Raw genomic sequence first — 26,360 nt, 5'->3', positions numbered from 1 at the left:
CTAACATTATTTCATGAAAATACACGTATCGTCTTTCCCAGAAAAAAATTTAAAGTTTCTTTTTAAAAAACTAAAAACATCATAACAAAAAAATTGAAATGAACCATAAAATGGAGTCACAAAGCTCTGGGCATTTCCCTGGCGTTCTGTTTCCCAAGAACAGTGATGTCATAATGTCCTATTGAGTCTTAGGACCTTCTGGGCCACAAGAAGAAAGTCCTGAGGAGACAGTAGATTGCTGGATAAATCACACCAATTTCCCAATGGATTTTATACTGTTGTTCTTTTTATCTGGGGTTTTCCTCCCGAACATTTTCAGTCTACAGCCCACTGTGGAACGTAAGTGAATGCTCGAAATTAGTCAGTCAGAAGGATGACCCTCAAAGATACAAAGTCAGAATATGGAAATTCTCTGCATGATGATTGAAAGTTGGAGGTCTAATATAATTTAACTTTTAAAATATCAGTCTCTAACTGTGAAAAATTTCAGTGGGAGGGAGCAGGAAAGAAAACGAAAACCTTCTGTTCATTGGTGTATCCTGTTTCCTTTCTAGAGGATCCTGGTGTGACGATTTCAGATGATCAGTATTATGATGAGGAAGAAAATAATACAGAAGAGAATTCTGTTATTTTCCAAAAATTAGAAGATAATGGAGATGATACTCCTGCCAATGAGAAAACTGGCAATTACTATAAAGACATAAAGCAATGTAAGTTTCAAAGTAAATACCATACATCATCAAAAGCTGATGCAAAAAGATAATGGCGCTGGTCTGGTTTGTCTCTGTTTTTCTTTGGTTTTAGTTTGTTTTGTCTTCATGCTGCCTTGGAAACTCCCATCATCCTTTGCTTTCCAGTTTTGAATTCCGGATTGACTTTGTAGACGTGTCAGCATGTAACGTTGAAAGCCTTGCTTCCTACAACTCTTCATGGGGCATTATGAAATGGAACAAGGCTGTCTTTGTCAGTTTCCCCTAACCATAGTTCAACATAGCACTGTCACTCAGACTCACTTGAGTGACATCTGATCTAATTCCAGGGCGAGTTAGCCAAAACTTTAGTTTGAGGTGTGAATCTGTTTTGAAGGCTGCTGAAACAAAATTCCACAAATTAAAAGGATCAAGACAATCAAAAACTATTTTCCTACACTTCTAGAGGCTGGAAATCCAAGATCAAAGAACCAGACAAGGAAGGGCTCCATCCAAACCAAAGGTTGGGAACTCTTCCTTGTTTCCTCCAGTGGCTGGTGGCCAAGGTATTCTGGCGATTGTGGGGGCATCAGCTTAATCTGTGCCCCACGCTCTTCCTGGTATGGACTCCCTGTTTCTGTAGGCAGATTTCCCTCTTGTGCAATGACTTTGGACAAAGCCAATTAAAAGCATGCTATACTCTAATCTGATTTCATTTAATATTTTCAGCAACCTTTCTCCAATCCTGTCTCATTTTCCAAGACATAGAGGTTAAAACTTAGTGACAGAATTGCTCTTCTAAAAATAGATCTTTGGCATCATATACATACCTATTTCCTATGAATTTCCACAGCAATTGTTTCTCATGGTTATGTGTCCTAAGAAAATTGGTTTGACTTTTTTTCCTCATGAATTTTGACCCCTTGCTCTACTTCCTTTGAAGAAGAAAAATGTCTCGCGCTTTTTGTTTGTAATTATTATTTCTTTAGTCAGTTAAAGTTAAAGAACTACTACGAAGGAAAAAATGTAAGAAGTGATTTACTGGTTGCTAAAAACTTGGGATTTTCTTTGTAGATGTGTTCACTACACCAGATTCAAAAGGCACGAAAACTGAAGTGTCTGTGACAGCCACAACGGACCTGAAGTTTACTATGAAGGACTGTAAGTACTGAATGCACTTCAGCGCTGCACACACCAAGACCTTAGGGTTCCAGAACAGCCCCAGGGGAAGCAGGGGAAGCCCAAGGCTTCACCTCTACAGTTCTTCTTCTGGAAGCCAGCAGAGTTCTGTCATCTCCCCGCCCCCCACCCCCACACACACCTTTTCTACTGCAACTTTTTGTGAAACTCTATGCCCCTTACAGTGACTATTCCAGAAGGCAGACAGAGTTTCTCTTTTCTAAAACTTCTGTTTTTCAGTTTGCATGGAAGGAAACATTGACCAAATTTAGTATTCCAGGCTATTACTCACCTTTCTTAAACCCGTATTTGTGGGGGTTTTTTCTCTTTTATACTTTTATATTTTGAAGAGCAAAAAGTGGCCTTTTTCTGGCTATGGGGCAGAATATCAATACTGGGGCAGACTCATTCATGCCTAATTACTAACAAATTTACTTGACAATAATGGAGTATTTAGCAATTCCAAGCCTGTGGCACTCACACCTTTAGGACAAACTTAGTTAATTCACCAGGGGTATCTTGCTTATGTAGATCAGACCTCTTGAGTTGTGTGGAATAAGATCCAGTTAACTGACTCTTACACATCCCAGACACTTCAAATTCCCAATGCTATCAGTTACTGAGAAGCACAGTACCCAAGGAAGAAAACCCAAGACCCTAGATTCCATCTCCACATCTAGAGGATTGTCAAGAAGAGTTGAAGTGCCTTCTACATGTAGAATATTCCAAAAGCACAGGTCCATCAGATAAACAGAGCTCTCCAGGATAGCTTTCATTGATAAATTGCTTGAGCATAGTCTCTATAAGGTAAATGGAGACAATTGGGTGGTGTTCTCCTTAGTAGGAATTAATGGTTGTATTGTAGCTGGGATTAGTCTTTTGTTTTGAGTCCTGTCAGAATCAATTATTTCAGAAATAGGACCCCTTTTCTACTCTTCCTCATTAACAGGATACCTGTGATGGATCTGCAAGCTCTGTAAATTGTGTCCCTCCAAAGAAATCTTCTTATAGAGAGATGGCACCCCATTTGGAACATGTGTTACTATTTGTCTAAGTTAACCAGTACAGCCCAAATACTCTCATCCAGGCAATTCTGCAAGGATGCCTCATAGACTGAGGCTTACACTGAGGCCTGCCTACCGAGCCCACCGAAGCCAAGCATCTTACCCAACAGCTCTCCATTACCTCTAAGGCCTAAGTTCCATGCTTTTCCTCTCCGTCATAGAGTGCAGACAAACCAACCCACTTCAGACATCCCAAAAACATAACTCTCCAATCTCCAAGGCCTTTCTTCCTCTTCTTCATTTCTGATTCAAAAAAAGAAAAGTCATTCTCTTTCCTTTGTTCTCTCCTTGTCTGGACAACTGGTCAGTATTTTAAATATGCTTAAAAATGCTTTCTCCCTTTTCCTAGATAAATCCAGCAAAGCAACTGCCAGTGGAGAAGAAGATAAACGTAGTGAAACCTCTCGTAAAAGTATTACGACTACTACACTGTACTTGCTATCTGGAGTATACTATCATATGGCTCATGCCATTAGCTTGCACTCCTTTGCACATGGCGTGAGTGAGCAGCATGGCCAAAGAGCCCATGCTGCTGTTGTTTAGAACCACCTGGAATCTTTTAAGTGGCAAATACGTAAGAGTCTATTTTCAAAGGCACCTGACAAGCAATGGGAAGTGAACATTATGGAAGTTTTAAAAATATTTATAAATAGACATGTAAATTTACAAAATACATTTATAAAGGTTTGGATTTAGCTCAGATAAGCATCTGGGGCATATTTTCACATTTTTTATGGCAACGTACTTATCTCTACTTGACTAAGGAATAAATGTATCTCTGGTCACAATGACTAATATTTCCTAGGATTATTTGAGGGAGGGTCTTGGGGATGGGAGGTTACAAACTCAAAATTGCTGGTTTTTTTTTTTCCTTGCCAAGGTCACTGTTCCTAATGAAATATTTGGGAAGCCATACAATCCAGGGTGACTCTCGTAGGTTTTTGAGTGAGTGTGAAATTAGTTGGGGACAATAGATTCTCATCCATTACCCCTGTTATCTCTTTTGAACAGGCTCAACCCCCAATGTGCCTGCATTCTGGACAATGTTAGCGAAAGGTAAATTAATGTAGTGAGGTAACTGGGGAAATGTTTTGATTTTCTAATAGTTTCTATAAGAAGGCATTTATAACATTTTATATAAGATGTGACTAATTTTGAACAATAATCAACAGACGTGTGTTTACTGCCCCTTGTAATAGCAAATGTTGTACTCGGAGAAATGATAAAAGTTGCAGTTTCTGAGTCTTCTGCACCCAGAAGTATGTCCTCCTGCAACCGTTGCAGTGTAGAGTGTACCTTAAAAACAAGAGGACACTAGCTGGTATAGGGAAGTTGGTTTTCCTGTCTTTCATTGTGTTGCAGGTAACTATCATGATCTTCTTATTTTCTAGCTTTGACTACAGAAACAGATGAGTCCAGATTGAAAAAAGTCACCCAACTGAGTTCATGGCTCAGCACTGAAACCAGGTTTTTGCCCAGTGCAGCTCCTCCATGTTTGGAGCAGCATGTGCATAAACACAGAGATGCACACACAAGTGAAAAGTGTCAGTGCATGTTTGTGCATGAAAGGAATGTGTACAGCATAAATATACATGCACAGTACAATGCACAGATCAACCCATGCATGTATATATTCTCTGGAGATACAGAGGTACACGTTACCATACGTAATATATTGCAGACACATTATAAAAATGAAATACAACGTTCACTGGACCACCATTATTTGTGTGTTTTGTATTTACATTCAGGATTTTCTACTCACTGAGATCTCTTTGTTACCACAAAGTCAGCATTTGTAGAATCTTTCAAGGTCATTTGTCAGTATTGAGACAGCTTCAAATATTTTTAGTTTCCGTGCAGGTATGGTCATAACTTGAACTGTCCCCTAAGCATAGTATTAAATAGTTTGTTAATGTCCTTAATAGTATGATGGACCCAATGGAAAATACACACACACATTAGATAAGCTCTGTTTCAACATGAGTTATAGAGATGTCCACTTTACAAAACAACACTAAAATGAATAGCTTTATACACATGCAAACATTTTAATACGTGGATGTTACTTATCATAATATCAGCATATTGTTTTAACAGCTATAAATGAAACAGCAGTGAGCATGGATGATAAAGATCTATTTTATCAAGCAATTCCAGGTAAGAACAAAGTACTTTAATTAATAGATACATAAATGTCACCTGGATTTTAGTGGCTGCATTGTGAAACAACTTCTCATAGCAAAGGGTAGTGTATGGAAGAGTGTAATTGACGCTAATGCCACGTCAGAGAGGACATTGACTACATTAGACAAATTTACCTCTCAAGTATTCTTATTACCCCTTTATCAATGGTTACTACTATCTTCCAGTGTTCTAACATACAATGTTGAAACAGATTGATATGTGAGTGAATATATGTTTTATATGTATGTGTGTGTGTGTGTACATGTATGTAGGTATTGTATATAATGGTCTTTTAAATACATATTTTAAATCTATAGAATATACAAAATAAAGTATATATGTGTATAATATATATAATGGTCTTTTAAAATGGGCTTTTCTTTAGAGTTTTAAGGTGTGTGTGTATGTGTGTGTGTTTGTGTGTGTGTACACACAAATGTATGTATGTACCTATGGAGAACAGAAGAGGGCATCAGATCCCTTGGAAGTGGAGTTACAGATAGTTGTGCACCTCCAGATATGGGTACCTCGAACTAAACTCCTAGTTTAGATGGAAAGTTGTATTAAAAGGCAATGTTTTAATTTTCTTCAAACCCTTTGCCCTACAAATAAATAATTGAAAACAACATACGTTGATGGCATATCTAAAATCTGTTTGCCCAGTTCTGTAATGACTTATTTAAGAAAAGTAGCTTTTGCCTTGAGTTATTTGAAGAAAATGGAATGGTGACAAGCCACTGACCAAATGACAAAGCAGGGATGACAAATGATGGATACCTTAGAGACATGTCATCTCTGGATGTTTGGCCTTAAGCAGCTGAACGTGGAATGGATTCCTACCATTTGCTGAGGGCACATTATATATCGGGTGCACTGATATATACTGACACACACTATATATCACGTGTTCTGATATACATTGACACACTCTTGGGTATTCTGGTGCTTTAGCTGCATTATAAGCGTTCTTCCATCATGTCCATTTTATGAAGAAATTGGGGCATAAAGCAAAGGCCAGCCCAGATTCTGTAACTTTCAGTGGTTAGATATTCTAAAGCCTTCTCTTTGATAAATATACTGTGTTAGGAAGAGTAAAAGATTTGCAGGACAGGGAGACCAGCGCAAACTACCCTTCAGGTGTACTTCGTTAGGAGAGTTCTAGGCAACCACATTCCTAGGCCTAAAGTAAAAGCAGTTAGGAGAGACAGCATCATGGACCATAGGCACCCATGATAGGATGGACCTTAAGAGACAAAGATCCTTCAGTTCTTGGAATGTAAGAAGGATACAGCTTCATGACCATAGGCAGCTATGAGTTGCTCTGAAGGGCTCGACCCTTCAGTTCTATCCGCTTCCTTCAGATCAGAGAACAAAAGCAGTTTCTGACCTTTGTTTACTGTGTGGTAGACAAGACATTTTATACCACCACCTAGTCTGGCTTACCCTCTATGGCTCCTGGCACAGACGGCACAGAGAAAGACTTTAAAAAGGAGGGTAAAGTTTCTGTTAAAGGCTGTCGTGGGCCTAGATATTAGAAGACGGGGCCGGCTTGGGCTTAGAGGAGAACTCAGTAAGAAATACAAAGTCACAGCAGTTTTCTGTAATTCAGCCTCTGTCTCTCTCAGGTGGGGAATGTGGCACGATTTGGTGGGTGTGGGGGTCAGAGCAGCAGCTAGAAGATCTTTTGAGGTAACAGCATGAATGAACCCACTTACAAAGATGTTGTAGCATCTTAATCCTAGCACTAGGGAAGCAGAGGCAGGCAGTTCTCTGGAAGTTCAAGGCCATCATCAGCCTGTTCTACTTAGGGAATTCCAGAATAATCAGGTCCTTCCCACCCCACCCGACACCATGACCATGGCAAGTCTTACAAAGAAAGGACAATATTTAATTGAGGCTGGCTTACAGTTTTAGAGGTTCAGTCTATTATCATCATGGTAGGAAGGATAACAGGATTCAGCATGGTGCTGAAGGAGCTGAAAGTTGTCTATCCTGACCCAAAGGCAGCAGAAGGGGATGGCCTTCTGCAGGCAGCCAGGATGGGCTCTGATTCTACACTGAGCAGAGCTTGAGCACAGGAGACCTCAAAGCCTGCCCTCACAGTGACACACTTCCTCCAACAAGGCCATACCTCCTAATAATGTCACTCCCTGTGACCAAGCATTGAAACACATGAATCTGCGGGCATCATACCTATTCAAACCACCATAGGAACTATAGGTGTATTTAAGGGGGATAGTTCATTTTAATATAATCTGCTCAAATGTTCCCAAATGGGTCTCAAAATCAGATAATCATTCACAGCTGTCCATGTTTCATTCTACTTGGAAAATAAATTTTTCGTTTGGTTGGTTGGGAATAGAGACTGAACCTAGGCTTTCAAAGATGCTAGCAAGAACTCTACTGCTGGGTTGTGTCACAGGTACAGTCATTAAAGTGTTCAAAAGTCAGAGAACATTGACATGGGGACGTGTCTTTACAGTTGCCTATTACCTAAATATGACCTAGAAAGTAGTGAAAATGCCTGCAACACTGTGAGCAGGCATGGAGCTGTGAGAAGAAAAGCTTCAGCATTAAATATATTTTAAGTCAGACATATTCTCAAGAAGGTCCAACATCTGACAGAAAAGCAGTTTCTTCGGATTTTATCAGATCCAGAATGTTTCTGGAGCCAGGCGTGATTCTGTAATTAAACCCATTTCAGGAACCTTAAAATGTCATTTCTATTTTTTTTTTGCAATACCAAGCACACCGAGTTTGTCCCTGTTAATAAAATGGCAAACTTATCTCTTAAGCTTTAAAGAGGAAACCACCAACACTACACACTTTGAGTTCCAAAGAATAACCAGTGCATGCCAACAGCAAGGCATACACCTGTCCTCCCTGAAGAACCAGTATCTTGTAAATTGTTCTAACAATCTCTTTTGAGATGATCAGTTATTTAAAGTGGTCTCCAGTAAAGCCAGGAAAAGAAGCTACATAAAAAAAATTCGTTATGAATACTTGGGTTTAAAACCCTATTTTGATTAGTAGAAGATTGCATACTTTTATGAGTCTATAAAATGGAGTTAGGCACAGCTATTCCAAGACTGTTATGAAGAAAGAAAGAGAAAGTGTGTTTGTGGCCTTTGCTTAGCCATGGTCTGGCATGGGAAGAGTGGGCTGTGATTACTGCTGATACACTGTGTTCCTTATTCCTCAAGGAAAGCTCCCACGATGCTCAGTTTCTCATTGTGTTCTTTCTTTCCTCCAGCCTCTGATTTAAATTCTACCAATGAAGACCAGCTGTCAGAGCTAGAGGAAATCAAGCTCAAGTTAATGCTGGGAATCTCACTGATGACACTTATTCTCTTAATTCCCCTCTTGATATTCTGTTTTGCCACACTGTACAAATTGAGACACCTACGGTAAGCCTACTGGCCTCTGTGGTCTTCAGAACTAGTCCATGGCCTCTTCTTCCTGTCTTGTGTGTATTGATAGGAATATGTTTTCCCCTCAGTAATGTGTAAGACAGTCAGCTTGAATCCACTTCCTCTAAGCATTAGGAACGTGGGCTCTGTCTCAGGGACTATCTCACTGTTTTGAATACACACATAGTTCATTAGGAAGGATATAGAAGCTAGAGAATGCTTCCTCCCTCTGTATCCCTGCAAAATAGCCCTGGAACACAAAGGTTATTTATTCTCTTCTAAGTAAATCATTTGCTTGGGATTTAATATTTAAAAATTTTTGGTAGCCTTGCTTAAGACCTTGAAACAGACAGAAAATCTGCAATTTTATGCCTTGAGGTCTAGACATTTATCTTAAATAATCATTTGTCTTTTCTTATAAAAATATTAAATTCCATTTGAGCCTGAGGGCCTGATTGATCTCTTTACAACGTTTTTTGTACACCATCATAGATTACTTTAAATAACCCCACATGACTGCTTTTTAATGTTCACAATTATCATTAATATTGCTGTAGTGACTGGGGTGATTTGATGATGTATTTCTTTGATCCATTAAACCTATAAAGTTAAATATTTACTCTCCCTAATTCAGCTTCCCTTTGTGTTTCTTTTTAAGCATGTATTAATTAAGGCAACTTTTATTATTGGCTTTTAAATTCTAATATTGCAGTTTGATATAGGCTGCCTACACCAGATATTGCTGGTTCATTCACACAAGGATTAAGTACAATATAGCTATAATGAAAGAAAAGCCATACCATTTGCATTAATACATTGGACATAATCCATTTCTGTCTTGACTTCTGATTTCAGTCGTAAGTCTATGTAACTAAAGACCACTCTTGGTGTGTGTTCTCTTTTTAGCGACAAAACTTGTGAGAGCCAATACTCCGTCAACCCAGAGCTGGCAACTCTCTCTTACTTCCATCCATCAGAAGGTCAGATACATCTTTTTCCAAAAGTGCAGAGAGCGCACATTTTGGGGCCACCCTTCTTCAGAGATGAAACAATCCAGCATAAGAAGTTCAAAATCTAAATCTATGGATTTTTCTGCAGGTTCTAATCAAACAGTCTTAACCGAAGAGTCAAGCTTTCTTCCTCCTGAGGAGTCGGGTAAGGTGGTCATCATTGAGAGTAACACAGTGAATCAGGCTGAAATCACGGAAGAAAGAATCTCTGAGTAAATAACTTTAATTCTTTGGTTATAAAAACAGACCTGTGTTTGTCACATAAATGTTCTCCTTTTGATACTGCACATTTCAGAAACATCCACATTTTCTGACTTCCTAAGGACATTCAATAAAAACTATCACAGTTATTATGTTATAAAAGTTATTTAAAAGAAAATGTACAAGGAAATAATTTAAGGGAAACTTGTCAAATAAGCTCATCAGATAGTCTAGAGACTATGACAGGTCTTCGTGGCTGGAGGTACCTCACTGATAGAACCCTAGCTGAGTATGCTCAAGACCACCTTGGAGCTACCGATCCACCCACGCTTAGAGCAATAAAACCTCACACTAAGACTCATCTTTAAATGAGGGCATTTACATCTTTACCTTTACATGTGCCTGACTACTTTACTGCTGTCTACACCAAAGTTAAAAAAAAGTCTGGCTTATGTTTCATTAGCTAAACAGTGGTACCAACAAGAGATAAAACTAAGCCAGCAATGAATACTGCTAGCATTCTTGAGTTGTTTTGAGGCTATGCAGCTGCTCTTACTGGTCAGGCGGAAAAACATGGCCAGCAAGATAGCTCAGCTAGAAAGTGCTTGCCATATAGAAGCCTGACAACCTGAGTTAGATCCCTGGAACCCATGGAATGAGCAAACCGGGACTCAATTCCTGCTTGTCCTGACATCTCCAGGTATACTGTGGCATGGGTGTATGTGCCCATACAAACATGATAGTGAATTAAAGAGTTCCTCCATTTCTAAAATACTTGTAATCTTTGGGGATAACATGTTGTGCCAGTAAATCACAGAAGAGGTCCTTTCAGCGGGTAATTTCCTAGAGAGGGAGTTGTTATTGTTTACAGCTCTCTCTCCCACCAGTCACATGCACCCAGGATCACTGTGCTGTAACTGGGAAGACACTTCAAAGTCTGACTTTATTAAAAACTATAGAAGCTATCTATACAAAGGATATTTCAATTTATGAAATAGAGATACCGTGTCCTTAAGTGGAACCATCCTAGGGCAGGCATCTGGTCATTTATTTGTAGGTATGTGGATGTAGAAAAGACCCAGAGCAGATGCCAACAGGCCTCCATTTACTGGCTGCCGGACACTTTGCATCACACTGAGTTACACTATGCCATGAAAGACGCATTTATTTCACAAACCAAGTTATGGAATCTCGTGGGCTGTGGATGTCCTTAGTAGGATGCTTCTGTAGCATGCAGAAGGCCCCAGTTTCTGTCCTCAGTACCAAATAAATCTGGGCATTAGCGGTACACACCTGCAGTGCCCACACCGGGGAAGGAGGGACAGGAGGATCAGAAGTTTATCTTTAATTACATAGGGAGTCTGAGGCCAGCCTGGGATACAAACCCATGGAATCTCAGGTGAGCCAGAGCCATGCCTTACCTGAGTTGCTTGAGTGTGGCTATGATCCACAAAAGGTCAAAGGCCCTTAGGGACAAGGAAGTCCAGAGGACATTAGCTTTCGCAGTGTTATTTCATCTCATGAGAAGTTCTTTTTACTGTCTTTGGCTTAGCAAGATGTTTCTTCTTCCCTGTGGAGCCTAGAGTCACTTCTCTTTCCCCACCACTTCGAGAGTCCTTTAGGTGCTCTTTTCTCTCCAGACTCTGTTTCACTCACCATTGGTTGAGAGGGCAATGAAGTTCCACCTTTGAGTAGCTGTGGACTACATAAGCCTCTACCCATGAGAGAAACTCGATTACAGGGCAGGCGTTCACTTTGTCCTGATCCTGCCCAATAGTGGACAGTTTCTGAGGCACCGTGGGTCGCCCTGAGCATTTGCTACCCTCTGCCAGTTCCTTTTGCCATTTCTCAGGTCTTTCTGACAGTTCTAGGGCTGGATTCAAGCCTGTGTACTGGCACCTCAAGCCATGAAGGCGGGTGAGGGGTCAGTGAGCTCAAATGGCTGCTGGCGCTTGAATGTAGCAAGGCACTAAGGAGTTCAGTTGAGTCTCCCAGTGTGGAAGGCCTTGTGAGAAGATGGCAGGAGGTTATCACTAAGGCCACTAATAGTGCCTCGTTTTCCCCTCTGTCCCTCCCCCATCCTTAGAGGTGTGAGGAATTTTCTTGTTTGAAAACAGTGGAAAAGTCCACTTTCAAATCAAAATGTTTCTAGTTGTAAAACAAAGCGTTATAAGGAAGTTTAATGACTCTAGTATTACTAAAATGGGCAAAAGTGACATGTTAACTAGGTTTTGAAAGTTATTCCAGTATGTTGCCCAGTTATAGAACCCAGGTCTGGCACGCACAAGGCCCTGGGTTTAATCTCCAGCAGCACAAAAACAAAACCAACAGTAAAACAAACAAATCAAAAAACAAAACACCACCTGGCTTTCCAGACTCCTGACAAAACTGATAGATATTTAGAAAGGACAGTCAGTAGGGATGTTTGAGGAAGCTGGGTAGAGGTACATGAAGGATGTTGGACAGTCTTTCCTGCTCTACTGTAGAAATGAGATGACAGCACACAGACCATGTACCCTTGTCTCCTGCTAATCCTCTAAGCTGTCCATTAACCTGCCTTTCCCGAGCAGGTTCCACAGAACCTGGCTTGCTTTTCTCCAGCAGCTGACAGGTATCTCCCCATTCTAAAGCACCCAGGTCTCCTCAGTGCTTCCTCGTACGCCACTCACCCAGCCTTCAAGAACTGCTTTAAGTTCTGCCTTGCGATAGCTTGGGTTGCATAGTAATCACTTCTGCTCAGTTTCCTTCTGCTTGTACTGTGGGCCAGTTCTTACAGACTGGCTGAGGTAGGTGAGAGAACTTGCCTGAGACCTCGGAATCAAACCAGGAAGTCTGCCTAGCATTACCCTAAGAGCCAGCCTTGTTCTCCTGTTCCTTCCTGCATCAAGTCCTGAGGTATGCCTAACATGAAATGCTGGGGATCTTTCATGGAAGGGGGAGGGAGGTTGTTGTGTGCTTTTGGGGTGGTCTTGCAGTTCCATAAGTCCTGGCTGACAGAGCTTACCTAGTGATGTTTAGGATTGTGTGTATGCTGATGCAGTCCTTCAGGGCAAGTAAAACCAAGCATCTGCCTGGTTTTCACTACGGTTACAACAATGCAGGGCACAGGGGCTATTGGGAAAGGCTGTGGCAGGAACTGGTGAGGCTGGAGAAAGGTGCTCGGGAGGCTTGAGCAACAGAAACGTGAGAAGGTGATGTCCCCAACTGTCTCACATGTGAAATCATCATAAGGAATTTTCTGTGCTCTGGGGAGGGGAGGGGAGGTGGGGACTCTGTTGACAGTTGTACCTGGACATTGAGACTTGCAAATACTCTGTTGCCTTGTAAAGCAATTACCAATCAAAAGTAGATGTTTCCTAGCCAGGGAGAACGAAGGTGGTTCTGATGCAGGAGCTATCCCCCTGTGGGTGGGAAGAGAAGAAATACCCATGGTGAAAACTCAAATTGTTGACATACCACAGCAAGGCTGGGGTTAAAAGGAAGATTAAGGTTTAGCTTGGGAATATTTGGAATACTGAAGCACACGAGTGAGGGACCTCAGTAGATGAGAAGGCAAAAGCCTGGGTGGAAAGACAGCACCCTTCCCTCCCCACCCACCCTCCCAAGTCCCCAAAGCCATTGAAAGACATGCACAGATTCTATGCCCTTTTTTTCTTGCTTCTAATGCAGCTGATGGTGACAGCTTAAGTGGCCAGTCAGGAAGGTTTCTAATGAGAGGCTTCTGCAGAAGAGACCACCTCAGACCACTCCAAAGAGCGAAATGTGGGGTAACCAAGAAAATCTATAGTTACATTTTGTTGACTGATGATTAACTCTCTTTCCACAGTAAAGCCACGTGCTTGTCATGTAAATGTGGGAACAAAGAGCGCTTAGTGTAATTAGCAACGCCAGAGACACCAGCAAAGGTCAGAGGGTTATGATGCCAACCAAGGGATCCATACTATCAAGCTACAAATCCAGCAAAGATGGCGTCAGAAGTGGTCATTGTGGGGCTTCAACTGTCCATAACAGGGCCAGCATCTCATGAACAGAATATGATCATCTCCTTGGTTGGACCAGAAAGACATGTCCTATTGGCTCTGGCCCATCTTAGCCCAAAGAATGAACCAATCTTAATAGAGCTCACCTCAGCCTTGGTCAAATTTCTGTCATGGACATAAAAGTTGTAACAAAGGAATTCTATAGCTTTTTTCCCCCCTTTCCTGGATGATGGATCTCTCTCTCTCTCTCTCTCTCTCTCTCTCTCTCTCTCTCTCTCATTTTATTTTTCCTTAATTTTCTCGCTTTTCCTCAATTTCTCACTTTTGTATAATTCTTCTTAATCAAGCTTGCTTCTGTTTTTCACAAACTCCCACAAGGTTCTGACAAGCCCAGATTGTCTCAGGTTGATCTTTAGTTACCATTATGTGTCCGGCACCTCAGAACCCTGGGTTAAGTAAAACTGGGCTGAGAAAGTGCTTGCTGTCTTAACTCACAACCCTTGCAATAGCTGAAACTGTTTATTTAAACACAGCTTCTGGTGAAGTGGTAACGTTTAAGCTGCAGAATGGGTAGACTCTTGTCTCTCGTGGTCCTGTTTAACAATGCTTTCCAAATTTCAGCAGCCAGTAAACTCAATTTATGCCAACATGTATTTCTGGCTGAATAGCCAAGCTCATTTAAAGAGAATGTAAAACCCAGATGTTACATTTAGATTCTGTGATTGCTCGCATCGTCTGATTTCTCCTTCCTCCTTTTTAAAGCAGCTACCTTTCCAGTATATTGTTTTGGATTTCAGTAGATTTCTTAATAGAATATGGTCAGCAAGTTGAAGGCTGTTGATCCAGGGAAGCTTATGATGTAAAAAGGATGCATGTGTATTGCCAAACCCTGCAGATTATCTAAAGTAAATTCAGAGTTCTAAGAGCATAATTAGACCACATCTCATGTTAGTTACGTAAATAATAAAGGAAAAATGGATCTTTGGAAGGAGGAGAAGGACATGATTATTCTAGTAAACAAAACAAAACAAAACAAAATAAAATAAAACAAAACAAAACAGGAGGTGCTGCCCTGGGTATTGTGACCCAGCCTGAACTTCAATTCTTGGGTACACTGGACAGTTTTTCTCAGGATTATAAATCCACATGCTTAGGAATTTTGTTTGCTAATTCTGAGATTTGAGTGGTGGGTGGAAATGGCCTTTATTTGAAGTCTGAAGTGTTCTGAAAATATGAATTGTTTTGGTCAGAATCTCAAGAGAGACGTACCACAGAACAGTGAGCCTGACGTTTTACATGGTATTTTGTTGTAGACGAAGGAACTGTTTTGCTGGGGGAGGCTGTGTGCAGTTCTGTGAGTCGATCATCTATTTGAAGTGTCCAGTTGCCACTGGTTGGTAATCAAGTAAGTAGTTTATATCTAAAAATGTTATCTTCAACAGTTTAGTTTGTAAATGAGGCTTGGATTTTAACACATACTCAACCGTACTGTTAAGGCGGGTAGGAAGGCTAAAGTGGAATAATTGCTTTTTTGCCACTCAGCTAGAGCTTAAAGAGATTTGTCATGTTGAAAAAGCATTTCTTGACCAAAAAGGAACTTCACAGACTCCCAAAACAGATGTGTGTCCTTTAGTTGCTTATCTCTGTGGTAAAAGGCCACATACATTTCAGCTTTCCTTTGTGCTTAGGACCTCATCATCCACCAGGGGGCAGACGTGGGAAGTAAATGATCACATTCCTACGGAGCCATTTTCCACTATCTGCCATTGTCACTGAAAACAGCTTTATTGACACTGTTGAATTTTTCACCACAAATTACTAATGCCCACCTTTATTATTTGAAGACTCAGAATTTTAAATTCACTTACCCAGTCAAAGCCACAGGTTTCCCCCAAGTCAGGAGCTACTGGCCTTCGGGATGACCATTCGGACATAATGAAGAGTAGCCACTTTCTAAAAATTATTCTAACATTTGCACTTCCAGTGAAGGTTAGATAAGGGGACACAGTCACCTTTCAGTTGTCACCCTGTGGTGCTATGTCTGGCCGGCCTCTGTAGCCAGCAGGATTTTGTGTTTGTGTGTCATTGGTGGCTTCATTGCCATCCAGAGGAAACGATAGAAAAGACTTGTTCCTTTGAAGGAGAGAGTGGAGAATAGTCTTGAACTTATTGACACAGGAAAAGACTTTATGAACACTGTTAGCACAGGAACTCAGATCAACAATAAGTGGGTCCTCATGAACTTAAAAAGTGTCTGCAATGGCAAAGTGGCAGACTACAAAATTCCCATTTTTACTAATTATAGACACTTACTAATTATATATTCAATAGAGGACTAACACAAAAATATGCATAAGACTCAAAAAACTTACCATCATGAGTACAACCATCATGAATTAAAAGTGGGGTACAGATCTCAACGGAATTTTCAAAAGAGGAAACTCGAATGAATGAGAAGCACTGAAGGGAGGTGCCCAAGAATCAGTGGGAGTGACCTTAGCTGTGACTCACAGCATTGGGAACATGGAGCCTGAAGAGGCCGGCCCCCGTAGCCAGCAGGAACTCTAGTGGAACAATAGAGATATCAACCCACCCTCAAAACTTTCAAACAAAAATGTGTACTGACTACAAGAAATGCAGGGACAGGGGATGTAGCAGAAACTGAGAAAATGGCCAACCAATAACTGGCCAAACTTGAGACCCATCCTGTGGGCAAGCACCAGTCCCTGACACTATTAATGATACTCCATTATGCTTGCAGACAGGAACCTAGCATGGCTGTCCTCTAAGAGGCTCCACCCAGAAGCTGACTCTGACAGATGCAGAGACCACAGCCAGAGTGGATGGAGCTCGGGACTCGACCAACAGAATCAGCCTGTATTCTCGGAGCTCTCAGAGACCGAACCACCAAGCAAAGAACTGGCTGGACCTAGGTCTCCCTATACAGATGTAGCAGATGTGCAGCTTGATGTTCATGTGGGTCCTGAGCAAATGGATCTGGGGATATCCCAAAAGCTGGTGGCTGTCCCTTGGATATAGTCTTCTAGCTGAGCTGCCTTGTCTGGCCTCAGTGGGAGAGAATGCACCTAGCCTCACAGAGATTTGATGTACCAGGGTAGGGGGATACCTAAGGGCTCCCTACCTGCTCAGAGGAGAAGGGGAAGGGGATGGAGGAAGGATAATGGACGGTCATGACTGGGAGGGGGCCAGTGAATAGGATGTAAAGTGGATAAGTAAATAAAATAAAATAAAAATATATAATTGCAACCCAATTCCAATTACTGTTTATAAAATTTGAATCTATATAGCATGTAATTTAAATAATATTCAATGAAAGGAAGAAAGATGACTAAAAATTTTCATCATTAAAATCATTACATTCACTTCAGCCATTTTATATAGTATACTGATGGGTTAATTCTGTGCTGCAATTTCACGAATTGATAATGTTAAATTAGATTTCATGTAATTTTATTTGCAGATTCCTATTATAATGTAGAAAACATTAATTTTGTGTTTCTTTTATATATTTCTTTTGTTCATTTATTAAACATTATAATCAGTGTATAAAAAATTCAACATCCTTAGTCATTAAGGGGAACACAAATCAAAATGACTTTGTAATTTCATGTTATACGAGTCAGAATGGCCAGAGTCAATAACACAAGTGACAGCTGGCGAGGATGTGAAGTAAGGGGAACACTCATCATGATACTCCATGGTGACGCATGATACATGCTGGTGGACGGCCAACGTGTACCGTCACTATGGAAATTAGTGTAGCAGCTCCTCGCTACGCTGGGAATAGATCTACCCCCGATCCAGCTGTACCACTCATTCACTCATTCATCCATTTGTTATGTATATCTATTTAAAATAGATTCCTCTCGTGCAGTACATCCCCACTGCAGTTTTTTCTCTCTCTCTGCTTCTCCTGGGTCCCCCACCTCCCCTCTTCCCCAGGATCTACCCTCAACCCCCATCTTCCATTACTAGGAGGAGTCCTCACTAGGGTCATCCTCATAGGTTCCAGGAAGTTCCAACTGCACTAGATTTCACACTACCCGCCCAAGTGTCCCCCTCTCCAAAATTCTAGCCGTCTCTCACCATAATCTCTCCCTCCATCCTATCCCCTCCACCTGATCACTCCTGCTCTGTCTGGACTCATCTCCAATCCACCCACAGGGGACCCATGTGACCCCTCCCAGAGTCGTCCTCTTTACCTAACCTCTCTGGGTTTACTTATTGTAGCTTAGTTATCATTTACTTAATGATTAATATCTACGTATAAATGAATACATACCTCATTTGTCTTTCTGGATCTGGTTCTTGTTCCATCCATTTGTCTAAAAATTTTCGATGCTTTTTTAACAGCTGTGGCCCATGGTGTAAATGTACTGCATTTTCTTTATCCATTCTTCTGTTGAGGGTCACATAGGTGGTTTCCAGTTTCTGGCTTTTATGAGTATAGCCACAATGAACATAGTTGAGCAGGTGTCCTTGTGGTAGAGTGGAGTGTCCCTTTGGGTATATGCCTAAGCCGTCCAGATGGGTCTTGAGGTAAATTGATTCCAAATTTTCTCAGGAACTGCCCTATGGTTTCCAAAGTGGATGTATAAGTTTGTACTACCATCAGCAATGGAGGAGTGTACCCATTGCTCCATATCCTTGCCATCATAAGCTGTCGTTTGTATTATTGATCCTAGCCATTCTGACAAGTATAGGATGATATCTCAAAGTAGTTTTGATTTGCATTTCCCTTATGACTAAAGATGTTCAACATTTTTCTGTTTCTCAGACAGCTGAGATTCTTCTGTTGAAAATTAGATCTGTACTCCATTTTTAATTGGATTATTTGGGTTTTTGATACATAGTTTATTAAGTTCTTTATATATTTTGTATATTAGTTCTCTATCAGATGTGCAGTTGTGTCAACGTCTAGTGCGTTGGGGGCCCTGGGTACGGTTGCAAATAACCAGGACACTGGGGATGCAGAGCAAAGGCAGTTGCAAGCTTTATTAATCCTTATATAGATATGAATATGCATTACTACAATTTCCATTTTGGTAAGATGCCATAAGATCATTATTCCCACAATACCAGGAACAACTGAGGCAAAACTAAGAAATAAGGCTAAGAATAAGAAAGAAATAAGAATAAGCAAAGGCTTCTTAAAATATTCCTATACCAAATCACCCCTCTTCCTATTATCAAAATATACTCGCCATAACCAGGAGAGCATGAGCGCGGCTTCCACGGAAACAAGGACACAGCAGAACATAGTTTAAGGCCAAATGAGAAAAACGTTTTCTTCTCAAGGGCGGCATTCCAGCCCCTGCTTGCACCTGTCACCAGTCCTTCCTTGATCCTGCCTGGAAGTTTTCTCTCTATGCCTCCACAGAGTTGGTAAAGATCTTTTCCCACTCTGGGCTGCCCTTTTGTCCAATTGATGCTTTGCCTTTGCCTGACAGAAGGTTTTATGAAGGCCTATTTATCGTCACCTTAGTGCGCACATTACCCATGTTTGGGTCAGAAATTGTCTCCTGTGCCAATGTGTTCGAGGCAAAGCTAGTCCTCACTTTCTCTTCTATCGGGTTCAATGTAACTGACTTTATGTTGAAGTCTTTGTTCCACTTTGAGTTTTGTGTAGGGTGATAAGTATGGATCTATTTGCATTCTTCTACATACAAACATTCGGTCTGACCAGCACCATTAGTTGAAGACGCTTTCTTTTTCCATTGGAGAATTTTGTTCTTTATTTTTGTCTTGACCCATTTTTTCATTCAGTAGAGAGCTGTTTTGCTTCCATAAGTTTGTAAGCTCTCTATGTTTTCTGTTGATGTTGACATCCAGTTAATCCATGATAGTCTGAACGAATGCAGGGAGTTATTTCGATTTTGCTGTATCTGTTGATATTTGCTTTGTGTCCAAGTATGTGGTCAATTTAGGAGAAAGTTTCATTGGGTTCTGGTTAGAAGATATATTATTTTGTGTTTGGGTGGACTGTTCTGTAAATCCTTTTTTTAAAAGATCCATTCGTTTTATAACATGTTATCTCCAGTTTCTGTCTAGTTTTTGTCTAGTTGACGTGTGAGAGTGAGATATTCAAGTCTCCCATCATCAGTGTGTAAGGTAGATATGTGATATATGCTGTCGTAGTGTTTCTTTTACAAAAGTGGATGTTCCTATATTTGGGGCATGGATGTTGAGAATTGAAATGTCATATTGGTAGTTTTATTTTTAAATGAGTATGAAGTGTCCTTCCTCATCTCTTTTGAAGTCTATTTTGTTAGATATTAAATTGACTATGCACACTTGATTCTTAGGAACGTTTGCTTGGAATATCTTTTTTCCACCTTTTACCCTGAGGTAACGTCTATCCTTGATTTCAAGTGTGTTTTCCTTGGATGCAGCAGAAAAATGGATCCTATTTTCTCATTCATTCTGTTAGTCTGTGTCTTTTTTATTGGAGAATTGAAACTATTGATATTGAGAGATATTAATAACCAATGATTATTGATTCCTGCTATTTTGGTGGTGGTGGTTGTGTTAGTGTGTGTGTGTGTGTGTGTGTGTGTGTGTATGCGTATGTGTTTTCACACTTATTTTTGGTTTTGCTGATGTGAAATTATCTGTTTTATCTTATCAAGCTAAGGTGTAGTTAACTCCTTAGCTTGGAGGTTTCCTTCCTTCTTAGATTGGAGCTTTGGAGCTTGATTTCTAGATACGTATTGTTTAAATTTGACTTTATCATAGAATATTGTACTTTCTCCATCTTCGATGATTGAAATTTTTCCTGAGTGCAGTAGTCTGGGCTGGCGTTAGTGGTCTTAGAGTTTGCAGCCATCTGACCAGGCCCTTCTGTCTCTTAGAGGATCCATGGAGGCATGGGGAATTTCTAATAGGTTTGCCTTTTTATGTAACTTAATCTTTATCCCTCGCAGCTTTAATAGTCTGTATGTTTAATGTTTTGATTATTATGTGTTGAGGAAACTTTCTTTTCTGGTCCAACCTATTTGGTGTTCTGTAAGCTTCTTGTACTTTTATAGACATCTTATCTCCTCCAGTTAGGAACTTTTTCTATGATTGTGTCAAAAACATCTTCTGGGTCTTTGAGTTGGAATTCTTCTATTCCTATTCTTCTTCAGTTTGGTGTTTTTCGTAGTGTCCCAGATTTCCTGGATGTTTTGTGTCCAAAATTGGTTAGCTTTATCATTTTCTCTGACCCATGCATCCATTTCTTGTATTTTATCTTCAGTGCCTGAAGTTCTTTTTTCCATTACTTGTATTCTGTTGGTGAAGCTTGCAATTCCTGTTTGGATTCCTAAAATTTTAATATACAGAATTCTGTAAGCGTGTGATTTCCTTAATGCTTCTATTTCATTTTCAGATCTTGAATCACTTCATTTGTTTCCTTTAACTGTTCGGTTTTTTCTTGGCTTTTTTAGGGAATTTATTCATTTCTTCCAATTGTTTGTTTGAATAGTCCTAGCTGGGGATCGAACCCAGGGCCTTGCGCTAGCTAGGCAAGCGCTCTACCACTGAGCTAAATCCCCAACCCCAGTCCTAGCTTTCTTTAAGAATTTATTAATTTCTTTCTTTTAGGACTTCTATCATATTTATATAGTTGCTTTTAAGACCTTTATTTTATTCATCAGCTAATGGAACACACAGGGCCTGTTGTGTTAGTTTAGCTAGGCTCCAGTGGTGATATATTGCCCTGACTATTATTAATTGTGTTCTTTTTGATCCCATTATATGATTGCTGGGAATTGAACTCAGGACCTCTGGAAGAGCAGTCAGTGCCATCTCTCCAGCCCCATTAGCTGGATTCTTATGCTGGCATCTAGACATGTGATTTTGGAGTGATTATAGGTCTAAGATGCTGATTTTTTGGAGTCCAGGAGGGGATGATCTGTGAGATCTACAGAAAGCGCGGACACTGCAAGGGTGATGGTTGGGGAGGCAGCACATGGGTCCAGCCTGAGGGATTGGACCTCAGGGAAAATAGAGAGAGCAGGGTAGGTTTGCAGGCTACCTAACTGGTCTTCTGGCAAGTATACCCTGTGACTGAACAGGGGGTGTCTGCCTGAGTTTGGGACCTGGAAGAGAGACGCTATGAAGGGATGGTTTGTGGGATTCACATAAGGCATTTGGGAGGGGAAGGAAGACTGGAGCTAGTGTTCTCTTGGAGCTCTGGGTGTGTGTGAGGGAGGAGATTTTGTGTGGGGAACAGAGAAAGCAGAGAAGGTCTGCAGGCAACCTATCTGGTCCTCTGGAAAGGGTGACCTCTCAAACTATACCACTCTTGGGCATGTACTCAAAGGGCTTGCACTTCATTCTATTGCAGCAACACTTGCTCAACCATGTTCACTGCTGATCTACTCATTATAGCTAGTATTGCGACCCTAATCTCCCAAATTTATGACCTCTTCTTTTTGTTGTATATATACACACATGCATGCATGCATATGCACAACTTGCTGAGTCTACAGTTGCTCATGTGTGTATTTGTTTCAGGCTGGCCACTTGGACAACCTACCAGGGATCTTTTCTCAAGGGAAGAATGATTATTCCTCTCTCCGGTAGGATGATGAATACTTTAAAGGTAATTTTTAAAGCTGTTTTTATTATTTTAAAAATGATCTGTTTAGATCTGACCCATTTTTTAAAAAAAACTTACTTTCTTGATTCTTTGGTTTTGTTTTTTGTTTTTTTAAGTTCTATGTATATAGTGGATATTAATCTTCTAGTGAATGTATAACAGGCAAAGATTCTGTCACACCAATAGATTCTTCAGTTGATATTTCCTTTACTATACAGAAATTTGTAATTTTATGAGTTCCCATTTGTCAGTTAACATTAATTCCTGAGTGAATGGAGTCCTCCTAGTCAAAAAGGCTTTTCCTCTATCCATACCTTTTAGGGCACTACCTATGTTTTTTTCTAGCAGTTTCAGTGTTTGGGGTTTCATGCACATTAAGTCTTTGACACACTTGGAGTTGATTTTTGTGTATGGTTGTAGATACATACATATCTAACTTCATTCTTCTATAAGTGGACATCCACTTTCCTCAGCACCACTTGTTGAAGAGGCTGTCTTCTCCAGTGTGTATTTCTGGCAGCTTTGTCAGATAACCGAGTGCCTTTTAAATACCACTGCAGAACTTCTTACCCTCTCTCTTATCATGTCCTTGTTGGGAAGATCACAAGGGCATAAATAATACATAATCAGGAAAGTCCAACTATATGGGATAAAGCAAAGCAAAACAAAGCCATCTAACCATGCATTCTAAAATCATATACAAAGCCTAAAGGCCATGTCTTCAGTTTTCAGGTTATCCTTGCTCTCACTCAACTTCCATAGACCAGCAATCTAAGAGTCAGCAAGAATGTCTCCAGAGCAGTTAGGTCAAAAGCAAAAGAAATCTAAATAGATTTAGACCCATTAAAATTTAAACTGAAAAATATAAGTTCTATATATTTAAGTCTATACCATGAAGTACATGTACACACACACACACACACACACACACACACACACACACACACACACACACACACACACATTGTGGAATGGCCAGGTAAAGATCATTTAAGTTACTTTTTATGTTTATCATTTTTATTGTGATAACACTTATATTAAATATACTGCCTTAGTAAGTGTGTTGTATGTTTTTCCCTGTAATGATAGTGGTGTCAGACAGACTCTCTGCAGGAGATTTTCCTGCCTACTTGAAACTTTCTGATTCCATTTTCACCAGTCTATCCAACCTCCCCAGTACTTTCCATGTGTTTGAATTTGACTTTTAATGTATCACATATAAAATAGACCATGTGATTGTGTGTATCTGTTGTACTTAACCTATCGTCATTTTTGTTTTCCAGGTTTGTTCATCCTGTCACAAATGATAGAATTTCCTTCTTGTAAAATCCGAATAGCATCTCAGTATGCAGTACGTATTCTTTATCCATTGACTGACACTTATGTCGATTCCATCCCATGGTCATTTTGAACAATTCTGCAGTGGACATGGGGTTGCAGCTGTTGCTTTAATATGCTGACTTCATTTCCTGTTGTACCAACCATCTAGTTATAGGTCTCTTTAAATTGCTTATCTGGTCTTAATTTAACCTCAGCAGGTAGTATATAAAGCAATTTTTCCATTCATTCTAGGTATCACAGTTTGGTGGATTGCAGATTTTTAAATTATATCCTTATGATTCACTGGATTTCCTTGCTGTCTGTTACTGTCTCTCCTTTTCTTTTCTTTCTTTTTTTTGGAGGGGCGATAGGGGTTCCCTAACAAGAGTCTATTAAGATTTATTTATTTTAAACATATCAGGTTTTGGTAAACATTAATGGATGTTTTCTTCCATCATAACTAAGCCATTTTAGACAGAATAAGAATACAGCAGAATAATCAGGTTTACAAATTATAACTAGAAAAGACTGCTGATATTTTGGTTTCTATGTAACATACTAATAGTTATTGCATCAGGAATTTTTTAATTTTTTATTATATATTTCTTTACTTACATTTCAAAGATTATTCCCCTTCCTGGTTTCCTGTCCATAGGCCCCCATTCCCTCCCCTTCCCCTCTCCCATATGGGTATTCCCCTATACATCCCCCTTATTGCCCTCCCCCCATTTATGTCCTGCACTGGTGGACATAAATGTTTAGATCACAGTATGCTCTTTGTGTATATTTCCTTTGAGTATCTCTTCTATCTCTTCTAATTAATTTTGGTTTGAAGACTTTCTTGTCAGGTATTAAAATGGTCTCAGTGATTTGCTTCCTTGATCCCTTTGCTTGGACCAAACTTTTTATCCTGAGATGATGTTTATTCTTGATATTAAGGTTTGCTTCTTGGATGCAGCAGAAGGACGGATCCTGCTTTTAAATTAAATTTGTTAGCCTATCTTGTTTGGAAATTGAGACCACTGATGCTGAGAGTATCAATGAACAGTCCGTTGATTCTTATTATTTTGTTACAGTGTGGGTCTTTTTCACCCTCTTTTTTTCTTGTCTGAGTTTATTTATTCATTATATTTTCATGGGTTGTGGTTAGCCTCTTTAGGGTGAAGTTTTCTGTCTAGTTAGTGCCTTCTATGGAGTTGGATTGATAGAAATTGCTTAAATTTTCATTTAATGAATTTTTTTCTTTCTCAGTCTATTTTGACTAAAAAGTACTGCTGTTATGGTAGTCTGGGCTGGCATCTGTGGTCTCTTAAAGTTTGTAGAGCATCTATCCAGGGCCTCCTGGCTTGTGGAGTCTCCATTGAGAATGCAGGTGTTATTCTAGGTCTGCCTTCATACGCCACTTGGTCTTTTCCCTTGCAGTTTTTAATAGTTCTTCCTTTGTTCTCCATGTTGAATGTTTTGATTAGTCTGTGTCATGGGGAATTTCTTTTCAGGTCCAGATTATTTTGTGTCCTGCATGCTTCTTGTACCTTGATAGGCACCCCCTTCTTCAAGTTAGAAAAATTTTATTCTGTGATTTTGCTGAAAATATTTTCTGGACCTTGACCAGTGTTTTTTTCTTTCTTATATTCCTATTATTTGTATATTAGGTCTTTTCATAATGTCTCGTATTTCCTGAGTGTTTGGGGCCTAGATGTTTTAGATTTAACATTTTCTTTGACTAAGGTATCCATTTCATTTCTCTTGTCTTCAGCGCCTGAAATTCTTCCATCTCTTGTGTTGGTAAAGCTTTCCTCTGAGGTTTTTGTTGACCTCCTCAAATTTTTATTTCCATTTTTATCTCAATTTGAGTTTTCTTTAGTGCTTTCACTTCTACTTTCATGCCTTGAACTGTTCATCGTTTTATTCCACTGTTTGTGTTTTCACAGATTTCATTAAAAGGTTTATTCATATCCTCTTTAAGGTCCTTGAACATACTCATAATAGCTATTTTGAAGTCCTTGGCTTGTGCTTCTGACAGACGCCATCAAGAAAAGGCTATGGCGAGTGCGTGAGTTTTCTGGTGATGCCCCACCCTTTTGCATGGCTGCAGTGGTTGCACTGTGAAAGCCAAAGGCCCCAGAGACGTTGTCCAGGATTTCTTCTCACTGTGGATACGCACTATTAAATAGCTTAATGATTTCCTGGATGTGTACCAACCCTACTGGGCAGATTTTCTGCAGAATCAATATGAAGATATATGTTCTTGTAGTAATGCTGTACAGATGAATTGAAGATTTCATAATTCCTGATAATGATTTTATAGAACTTCTAAATTGATATAAGTAATCTCAAACCCCCTGTAGAATAAAAGCTGGAAATAGAGCTCTGTAAACCTTTGCACTGGAAAGAGAAAACAGGCTTGGAAAACATTAATGATCAAGATAAACATTCATTCTAGGTCAGGTCCAAGGATGAGACCACACGTGCGCACTATGATGAAGCTAGGCCATGTAAAACTATTGAATTTCTATAAGCTTATAGAATGAAACACGGCTTTGAATTTATTATAATCTACATTCTGTTGCAACAACTCCCTTCTGTGTAACATTTTTCTATGAGATAATTTTTTTTCTTTCTTAGAAGACTTTTGTCTAAAAACCTACAAAAAGTTGAAAGCAAAAATAAAGGTCTGGTGTAGCCCTTTTCTGTTTCATCCCGTGTGGTGTGTGT

The 26,360-nt window shown here is 39.9% G+C and overlaps 1 protein-coding gene across 1 annotated transcript; it reads left to right on the top strand.

The window, feature by feature from the left end:
• Positions 1-21: 21 nt before the first annotated feature.
• On the top strand, positions 22-12,567 carry Eqtn (equatorin). The gene is given in 10 exon segments (XM_032901875.1): positions 22-339; positions 555-710; positions 1,764-1,850; positions 3,282-3,344; positions 3,944-3,988; positions 5,033-5,092; positions 8,373-8,526; positions 9,436-9,509; positions 9,512-9,541; positions 9,544-12,567. Coding segments are annotated over 10 exon segments (957 nt in total). The 5' UTR covers positions 22-263; the 3' UTR covers positions 9,756-12,567.
• The last annotated feature ends 13,793 nt before the right edge of the window (positions 12,568-26,360 follow it).

The sequence above is a fragment of the Rattus rattus genome, chromosome 1 (assembly GCF_011064425.1).
Source record: "Rattus rattus isolate New Zealand chromosome 1, Rrattus_CSIRO_v1, whole genome shotgun sequence".
In the NCBI taxonomy this organism is placed as follows: domain Eukaryota; kingdom Metazoa; phylum Chordata; class Mammalia; order Rodentia; family Muridae; genus Rattus; species Rattus rattus.
Note: the sequence above shows the minus strand (reverse complement) of the source record. Positions and strands in the feature narration are given on the sequence as shown.